The sequence below is a fragment of the Sander vitreus genome, chromosome 3 (genome assembly GCF_031162955.1).
Source record: "Sander vitreus isolate 19-12246 chromosome 3, sanVit1, whole genome shotgun sequence".
In the NCBI taxonomy this organism is placed as follows: Eukaryota; Metazoa; Chordata; class Actinopteri; order Perciformes; family Percidae; genus Sander; species Sander vitreus.
Window position 1 is genome coordinate 31112023 of NC_135857.1, and position 10276 is coordinate 31122298.

At 40.8% G+C, this 10276-nt stretch overlaps 1 protein-coding gene across 2 annotated transcripts; it reads right to left on the reverse strand.

Moving 5' to 3' along the window:
- Positions 1–424: 424 nt before the first annotated feature.
- On the reverse strand, positions 425–10276 carry rhbdd1 (rhomboid domain containing 1). Of its 2 annotated transcripts, XM_078246961.1 has the most exons (8): positions 9972–10276; positions 6680–6844; positions 5247–5526; positions 3439–3571; positions 2412–2500; positions 1974–2039; positions 926–1069; positions 425–794 (listed from the first exon to the last, which is right to left on the reverse strand). In XM_078246961.1, the coding sequence occupies exons 2-8, from the start codon at positions 6830–6832 to the stop codon at positions 760–762; spliced, it is 900 nt and encodes a 299-aa protein (XP_078103087.1). In that variant the 5' UTR covers positions 6833–6844; positions 9972–10276; the 3' UTR covers positions 425–759. The 2 variants fall into 2 exon arrangements, with proteins under 2 accessions (XP_078103087.1, XP_078103088.1); XM_078246962.1 differs by lacking the exon at positions 926–1069.

Genomic DNA, 10276 nt, shown 5'->3' on the forward strand with positions numbered 1-10276 from the left:
ACACAGTTGTATATATCCCGGCTGCGGTTTAAAAGCAATAGATGTTGTGCTCTGTGCGGGATTTCGCGCGATAGCAGCCAAGAGAAGTTTCCATCAGGCAAGTGTTTAAATATATTTCTGGTGTAGTTACAAATGTTCTAATGCCTCGTTTTATAAGTACAGAAACTATTTGTACTACTGTATAAGTTTGGTGTCATTCCGGGCATTATTAGTGGGGTAATTTACGAGATACAAACGTGGATCCATTAGCGCCTGCACTAAGCTAACCAGCTGACTCGACCAACGGAAAAAAGCTTATGGGGGGTTGTTTGGCTTGAGGTCAAGGTGCAAAGCAGCCTAGGGTGAAACTACTGCGAACCATCACTTATATATATATATATATATATATATATATATATATACATATCATACATACACATATATATATATATATACACACATACATACACACACACACACACACACACACACATTAAAGTAGCTTTCCATAGCTAACATTAACTCTTTTTTGGTAAAGACTCATGTAAAGAGGCACAAAGGACCACACAGGTAAAGAGCTGTTAAAAGTGTCAATCTGAGTGGTTGGACCTTCTCATTCAGGGTGCTCTTCCTCAGCCTGGGAAGCAGAGTTTGGACCAGGCTTCAGGAGGGAACTCCTCTTCCGTCTTGTCACCTACACCTTTTTCTTCAGCTGTCAAACCTCCTCAGCCTCCTTAACCGGATGTCCTCCGCTCTCGCCTCCTCCGAGAGATGGAAACCCTAGGAAGGAGGAGCTCCACTCGGGCTGGTTCGGCCTACAAAACAAAACATTGTATTTTATACACTTTAGTTGACTCTTATCTAGATTGGCTGTTAATTGGAAAATGTTATAGAATTTAAACATTTCGACCCCCCCCTCCCCACCCCCAATAACTTCTTCCTTTACCTCTGTCATTCAGACTGTTTCTGATGGCCGCCTCTAACTGCTCTTGCTCCGTAAGTCCACCTGTATAAGATGATCCATAATTTGTTGTGTAATCTGGTGGATACTGATGGTTTCCTGAGCTTCCTCCAATAGTGCCACTGTAGCCTGCAGACACGCACCCACACATGGCATAACCATTTTAATTTAAAGGTCCCACATCATGCTCATTTTCATGTTCATACATGTATTTTTGGTTTCTACTAGAACATATTTACATGCTTTAATGTTATATATATATATATATATATATATATATATATATATATATATATATATATATATATATATATATATATAGAGAGAGAGAGAGAGAGAGAGAGAGAGAGAGAGAGAGAGAGTATATAAAGTTTTTAGCGCCTGTCTCTTTAAACCCCACTCCTGAAAAAGTTCAGTCTGCTCTGATTTTCAGCATTTCCGGCTATTTCGCAACTGTGCTCTGTGAGTCTCTGCACCATCATTGCAGCCAGGGAATGATTGTAACGGCACAGTAGCTGACACTTTCTACACACATACATATATATATATATATATATATATATATATATATATATATATATATATACATATATATATATACACATACATATATATATGTATATGTATGTATGTATATGTATATATATGTGTGTCAACACTGTGTGAGTCAGCCTCTCAATACTTTTCGACCTCCCTATCCTGTCTCTGGCACTCTGTTGGTTCCTACAGAATATGTTAATCTTTAAAAACAGGTCACCTATATATAGTTTTTATTAAACTATATATTTCCTAAAAGAGCCAGGCGGTGTACTCTGGCCTCTAAAGGATTCAGCTGGTGTTCCACAATGTGTGTAGTCTGAAGTTTTTCTAGCAATCTCTCTCATCAGGACAATACTGTACATTCCCCTGCCGTCATCATTCCATTTAATTTTACCCGGTATGATACAATCCAAGTCATGTGTTGCAGTTAAACAACTTCAAATGCTGTAAAAGCTTATGTATATACAAGAACCTTTCTTGAATGCTTTGGTACCTGGATAGCCTGAAGAGCTGTAGTACGCACTGGGCTGGGAGTTATATCTGTTCGATGTCACAAACCCTGGTGAAAATATAGACAAACAAACAAGCATTTTGATGGATGGATGGATTAATAGTGAGACACACAGATCTGCACATGGACTCAAAACTATCGCCAGTGAATTGTTTTATCATTTACCCACGCGTTGTCACTAAACCTGCATTGACAGATGCTGAAAATGAGGGCTGCCATGAGGCTATATGACCTAAATCACATCTAAATATTACTTTAAGGCTTGAGGAGCAATCATTTTTCAGTGAAACCTGCATCTTTAGACTTTTTCAAAATCATACAGTGGGCTTTTTAACAGATTACAAGGGCCTAAGGTTATAGAAACGCAGTCAAGTATAAACAAGGCCTCAAAAAAAGCAACACGCGCACATCAATTCAGACCTGCACATTTCTTCATGACGGCCTTCAGTGGTCCAGCAGTGTAGAGCAGACCCACCAGGATACCTGCCAGGTGACCAATCAAAGAAGTCCTGAAGAAGCAGAGCACAGGTAAAGGCCTAACTAATGAAACGCTGCCATCTGGTGGACACTTTCATTCATAGCATGTGCGACATGTAACAGTAACAACTTTACCAAATAACAACTGTGTCTAACAGAGTGCTACATACTTTTGACTTTATTTTACTCTATATAGAGCTCTACTTCAACATGTGTGAACTTGTCTTTTAAGCATGGTCAAAACAGAAGCAAACAATGGCAGTGCTAGTGCTACAAGCACCAAGAGTGTTGTAGCACTGGAATCGCTTCAGTATATCCGGCGAATGAATCCTTTTTTTCAATCTGAAAATGTTGTGCACTGTTTTGCTACGGTTTCTGGGTTGAACGACGAATCTCAGTTCTCTTATTTGATAGCTCCTCGGTTCTCGGTTGAACTGAAAGTTGTTCTGTCTCAAAGCTCTTATTCCTGCCCCAAGGAGCGAGGAGGGATCTCTGAGGAGCTATGAGCGAGGTTTCACGACAGCAGCCTTCCCGGAAGCCGTTGCTAACTTCGGCCATACAGCTGACAAATTCAAATTACGTTTCAGAAGAAAGGACGTCTCATCCATCTAAAAACACATTTCCTCGTTTCCTCTCTCCTCGCACGATTTCCTCCCGTCTCTCAAGCAACAGGAGGAACTGGGGATGCAATTTAAGAGAACTGAGATTCTGCGGACACGTTTCCTCGAAACTTTGTGAAAACGTGCAACGGGCTTTGAGGTACGTTTTTCTCTCATTTGGTGGGTGTGTCAGAGGTGCTACCCAATCAGCAGCGACGTGTATGAACTCCGCCATATTAAGAAGGCAGCGAGCTTGTGTAACACAACAGGGTGTTCAATACGCCACCGCTTGGGTTTAAATACACGATTTTCTATGTTTTGTCGGGGCTGAACGCGGAATTTGTTGTACAGATTTCTGATTGGTAACTCACCCAGGTGATGTCATGTGGATCAGCACTAGCTCCACCCAGCTAACATAGCGATTAGACACAGGGAACCCCATCACATAGGTGACACCTCCAGGGTGGTAATGGTTACTGAGCACCTTCAGAGCGAACAGGACACCTAGAAACACAGTCATGTTAACAATGATTGAAATGTCACCATCGGGGGACTGCAGCAGCCGGTCGTATGGTGTGAGGAAATACGACATATTAGTTGATATAATGCAATGTATTATCGCTTTGCTACACCTTCACAGAAGAAAAAGCGGAATAAGCAATACAAATGTTAAAAAAAATACACGGAAGCATGGATGCATAACAAAACGAAAAGAAACAAAGTCATTAAACACCACCGTGAAAGAAAACTATTGCTAAATGAGCTTGTTACCCATTATTTTCTATCAATAACCTACACATTTGTCATATATTTTTTGGAAAATGTTGTCCTGTATTAGAGTCTTCCCGGGTTAACACAGTTCCTAGTGACTTTACTTTTATGAAAAGGGGTATTTTTTTCAAAATGTTCCATGTGGTGTCAGCAGACAAAAAAAAGTACATCTTTTATACAAATGATACTGTACATCTTTCCTGGATTAGTCTGTACTTAGTCTCACATTGCCAGACCCTCCTCCACAGCCCTGCGGAGGAGGGTCTGGCTAGTCAACACAGTATTCCGGGATGGGAGAAAAACGTGCTCTGGTTTAATGGCATTTCTTTGAAACAATCACAATTGTCTTAGCCGCGGTGCCGCTGCAAAAGAGCCTCGGGAAGGAACTTGTTTTGGTGGAACTAAGGCTGCACAATTAATCGCAATTTTATCGAAATCGCAATATGGACTAGTGCAATATCCAAATCGCAGGGGGGCGCAATATTTGTTGAAGGCAAAATATCTAATATAACTAGGGCTGGGCGATATGGAGAAAATCAAATATCACAATATTTTTTACCAAATACCTCGATATCGATACTGCGACGATATTGTAGGGTTGACAATTGGTGGTTTCACAAAATATTTACACAATGAGAGTTTTGATAATAATCAGTAATGTAGGTATAATGACTAAGTGGGTAAAGGCAAATAATAGAACAGTTACAACAGTCTGGTAAGTTCAGAAAATGACATCACTTTACTGTAATGCAGTCTATAAAACCAGGAAAAGGCAACACTTATGTCATATCACGATATTACGATATCCAAAATCTAAGACGATATCTAGTCTCATATCACGATATCGATATAATATCGATCTATTGCCCAGCTCTAAATATAAGTATTGTGGTGCTGCAGACATATCCCGGCCTACAAATTGTATCCTACAGACTAAGGAAAAAAAATCTTTGTTTGGTACAGATCCATGCAAAAAAAATAAAAATTAAAAAAAATTAAAATCGCACTACAAATCTTTTTTTAAATATATTTTTCAATGAAAATGAGAATAATGATACAAAAATGATCATTCTCTCCAATATCGTGAATCATATCGCAAAATCAGTCAAAATAATCGCAATTAGATATTTTCCTAATATTGTGCAGCCCTAGGTGGAACGTGTACGTTCAAAGGTTGCTTTGGTCGTGCAACAGAAAACTGGAAATTGGACAGATAGTCTAGCTAGCTGTCTGGATTTACCCTGCAGAGATCTGAGGAGCAGTTAACCATAGTCCTCAGAAATCCACCAGAGTTTAGAATGCCAACACAAAGGAAGCGGAAGGTAACGGACGTACGGTGGAATATCCGGCGCCACCTGAACAATCCTGGAAATGGAACGCCGTCGATATAGACTAGTCTGTACTGTACCTGAGAAGCCAACAGCACAGGCCATGCTGTAAGACTGGTCCTGGGTGAGCTCTGTTAAAACTGCCTCCAACAGCAGATAGACCACTCCGGTGAGCAGAGAGAAGACTGACAGCAGGTAGAGGAACCAGGGGCCGCCCAGCCGGCGCTCCAGCTTGGTACCTTTCCAGAGGAAGGACACCATGTTGAAGTAGAGATGCCAATCATCCGCATGGTGCAGCGGGGACAGCAGAAGGCGGCGCCAGTCTTTAAACCAGTATGCCTGCTGGACACTCACACAGGCCTAAGGATGGGATAGACAGTAGTATTCATTTTAGTACTAATAATATCTACTTTATACAGTACAAGGAAATGGTGTTTGTCATCTCTGCAATTGTGACTGTAAGAAAAACATGTATCATTTTATTTTGACTGGTAAAAGTATCAGATTTACTAGGATATAAACCAAAGATAAGCAGCAAATTGTCGCGTTAAATACGTTGGAAGTAGGGCTGCACAGTATGAGGAAAATATGCGATATCACGATAACGATACTACTTGCGATAAAAAAAAAAAACAGACATTAAAGTGTACTCAGTTGTGCTGCTTTCACTATTTCTGCTAAAATACAACACACTGCTTGTTGAATTTAAAACAAATGGAACAACATTATTTTAAAGATTATATAAATGTTTGGGGGGCATTTTTTAGGCCTTTATTTGTATAGGACCTCTTAGACTTGAAAGGGGAGAGAGAGGGGGAATGACATGCAGCAAAGGGACGCAGGTCGGAGTCGAACCCCCGGCCGCTGGATCGAGGAGTAAACCTCTATATATATAGCCGCCCGCTCTACCAGGTGAGCTACCCAGGCACCCTTTAACAATATTATTTTATTGAACAAATTGAACATTGAATTGAAGAAAAAAGGCATGACTATAAAAAAAGAAAGACAGTTACATTTTAAAGTGCAGTTTTCGACTGATATTTTATTTCAACTGACACAAACAATCTCTGAGTGCCTTTCGCGATGTGTTTATGGCGCCAGTTGATTGCGATGACAATAAAAATTAAGATAATATTATGACACAAATACACAGCCCGTGAAGTAAACCACGCCTCTTTATTTTACTTTTTTTTTTCTAACTGACAAGGGGCCCTTGTCATTTGTGTTGCTATGAACGTTTATAGGGTCAAGTTCCAACAACTAACAATTTAAATTAAAAAAAAAAATTAAAAAATATATATTACATATAGTCCGATCAATAATCACTTATAAAATTACAATTTGGCACATCTAAACAAAATCAAGAACTACCATGAACAGTCACCTTAGCTAATGTTAGCAATTAATTGCGGTTAGACAATTATGTAATAATTGTTACAGGAATAGTTGGAAGCGGAAAATTGTGTAAATAATACACGGTGTCTCTATTATTAGTGCTGTATTGGTGCATTACCTGCATCAGTGGAGCTGCAGGGAACAGGTAAAGGTACACGTTGAGTCCCAGGACAGCCAGGGTGACTGGGGGGATGTTGTCCAGACCCATCTGGAACAGCTGGGAGGCCAGGAGCATCAGGCCCAGATGGGATCCCCTCTGTCGGTTCCGCATCCTGAAAAGAGCCTGGGAAGAGAATTATTGGTGAGATTATTGGAGTCATTTCTGCTTCACCAAAAAAATTGAAGATTGTGAAACAAGAGACAGTTGTTGTGGCCTCTGATCAACAGATTTCTGGGTGCTCCAAGGTTAAGGCTGAAAACTGAAGGCGGTTGTGCTTTTGCTGTTGTTGCAACAACTCAGAGAACACAAATCAGGGCAAATCTTTAAAAAGCATCTTTAAGCCTCTGCACCACACAGGTGTTCTCAGTTATTCTGGCTGATTAGACTCTTGTCAGGTTGAAGGTGGGCCGGAGCTTTGATGGGAACTCATGCTGCGTTCCAGGCAACCCGTAACCCGTGTTTTCACAACCTTCTACCCGTGAAAGTGCCCTGGAACAGCAGTCAAACCCGTAACTTACTATCCGTGAACTCGTACCAGATTTTTGGGGCTTTTCCCTTTATTATGTAGTGACAGTGGATAGACATGAAAGGGGGAGAGAGATGGGGGATGAGACGCAGCAAAGGGCAGCAGGTCAGATTCGAACCCGCGCTGCTGCAGGACTCAGCCAACATGGGGTGCACGCTCTTACTGGGTGAGTACCATAGACAGTATATAAGAATGGACCAACAGATCCCGTTGCTCTGGACGGAGACCAGTGAAGGCCATTAGAAGGTAACGTAAATGTTACGTGAGCAACCTGTTTGAAAGTCTATTGCAGAGACAGAGAGCGTAGGTATATATAAGGAGATAACATGGACACAGGCTACTAATTGCTAACTAAAATGCTAGTTAACATTAGTAATTAAACTTAAACAGCTAATGTAAGTCCAAACTGCCTGCGAGCTTCTCCTGTACTATACAGTAATTCCTCTACTATGAGACAGTAAGTCACGTGGTTATGACACAATCGTTAGCCTATTTTTACAAAAATGTCTACTACGGAGCCATAATGTGAGATACAAGGTAATGGAGCCTTTTATACTTTGTCGTGTTTCTTTAGAAATAAACAATGGACAAATAAAGTCTTTAAACGCTTCAGATGTAAAGTTATTCGCTGTCAAAGTGGCGCCAAAATGAATGACAGTCAATGGGATGCTAACGGGGGATGAGTGCTTGTTAGCATCAAAATGGCGCCATAGGAGGTACGCGTTGTGAGGAGAAGCTTACCCCCTTGGTGAGTACCCAGTTACAGTTAGTTGTTGACGTCACACACACATAAACAACAATGTCGACCCCTGTTGATGCTGTACAGACACAGGTGATTAATGGTGAGAAATAGAAATAAATAGACATAAATAGGCAATGTAAAGTAATTCCACACATTGTAATCAAAACAATACACATACGATTGTGTACTACTACAGGTTATGTTTATTAAATGAAGCCCAAAATATGTCGCCGACTAGAAATCGCTAGTATCAGCTAGCGCTAGCTAGTGCTAGCTAACGTCAACGTTAGGTAGCTGCTAGCTAGAAGGGTTTGTGATGACTGCCTGGAACGCTACCAAGTTGAGAGTCGTGACTTGAAGTCGTATCTTACGGGCTAAAAAATTGTGTCTGGAACGCAGCACTATTAGGTCACAAAGTCTTTCTACCAATAAGGATGACAAAGGTGTCATTTGTCCCGCCATAACAGGGGCAACAACACTAATAGTGGACTCAGGAAGATGTCAATCACTCAGTCTAGCCACACCCACACAGAACACCTGTGTGGGTGTTCAGGGCCTTTAAACGCCATTTGTTTTGAGTTCAAACTGTATTTTGTGGTTTCTTCTTCGGCTTTATATATATATATATATAGAATTTCATAGACTTTTTGCTCCTGGCTAGTAGCACCCAAGAGGATTTTTTAAAAAATGAATGACAGTCAATGGGATGCTAACGGGGGATGAGTGCTTGTTAGCATCAAAATGGCGCCATAGGAGGTACGCGTTGTGAGGAGAAGCTTACCCCCTTGGTGAGTACCCAGTTACAGTTAGTTGTTGACGTCACACACACATAAACAACAATGTCGACCCCTGTTGATGCTGTACAGACACAGGTGATTAATGGTGAGAAATAGAAATAAATAGACATAAATAGGCAATGTAAAGTAATTCCACACATTGTAATCAAAACAATACACATACGATTGTGTACTACTACAGGTTATGTTTATTAAATGAAGCCCAAAATATGTCGCCGACTAGAAATCGCTAGTATCAGCTAGCGCTAGCTAGTGCTAGCTAACGTCAACGTTAGGTAGCTGCTAGCTAGAAGGGTTTGTGATGACTGCCTGGAACGCTACCAAGTTGAGAGTCGTGACTTGAAGTCGTATCTTACGGGCTAAAAATTGTGTCTGGAACGCAGCACTATTAGGTCACAAAGTCTTTCTACCAATAAGGATGACAAAGGTGTCATTTGTCCCGCCATAACAGGGGCAACAACACTAATAGTGGACTCAGGAAGATGTCAATCACTCAGTCTAGCCACACCCACACAGAACACCTGTGTGGGTGTTCAGGGCCTTTAAACGCCATTTGTTTTGAGTTCAAACTGTATTTTGTGGTTTCTTCTTCTTGGCTTATATATTATATATATAGAATTTCATAGACTTTTGCTCCTGGCTAGTAGCACCCAAGAGGATTTTTTAAAGAGATTTATTTTAAAGGCAACAAGTAGAGCTTCTGCCTTCCCTTGTTTTACACATGTGCATTCTGGCAGTAAAGGCACCGTGGCTACTAAAGTGTCCTAACTGTTCTAATGTTTACTGTCTGTGGAGCAGCTTCAGGATTTCTCTCTAGACTAGATTACATCAATCGGTCTCAGAGGTGTGCTGTTCAGATAAAGTCACATATTAACATCGAGCTGTACAACACTTGCATGCAGTTTTACAGGGACTTTCCAAAGTATGATTAAACTCAGATATTATGTGACCCCAAACTTCGAGGTGGCTTTTTCTTTATATTTGGGTCTCAGGAAGGCACGAAGATTAGAAAGTCTATTCTGTGGAGTTTTGATAAACTAAAGCTCACTAGCTTCAGAGCAAAATGCTGGGAATAAGATCGACAGTCAATCCAACAAAAAGTGTGTTGTTCTGAGCAAAAACATCAACAGTTGATAATAACGAATCTAATCCCATCACAGACAGATTTATCCGCAGCAAACTTACTGCGAGTTCAGTCGGTTGTCGGGAAGTTTGCGCACCTCTTCCTCAGTGAGGCTTTGGCTAATGCTAATGCTAAGGCTTACTATAACATTAGCCTAGCTAGCTAGATGGGTGTTTTAACCCCGTAAGTAACAGTTCTATCGAATCCGCTTTAAATGATTTAACGCTCACATGCGGATTCAAATTGACTTGTACAGCTACATCTTAGTCACACGTCAGCAGAGTGTTTCTTAATATTTCATCATTTCCATACTAGCGAGTTACTCCCATGGTCAGGCAAAAGTGACACATAGCGTTGGATCAGCTGT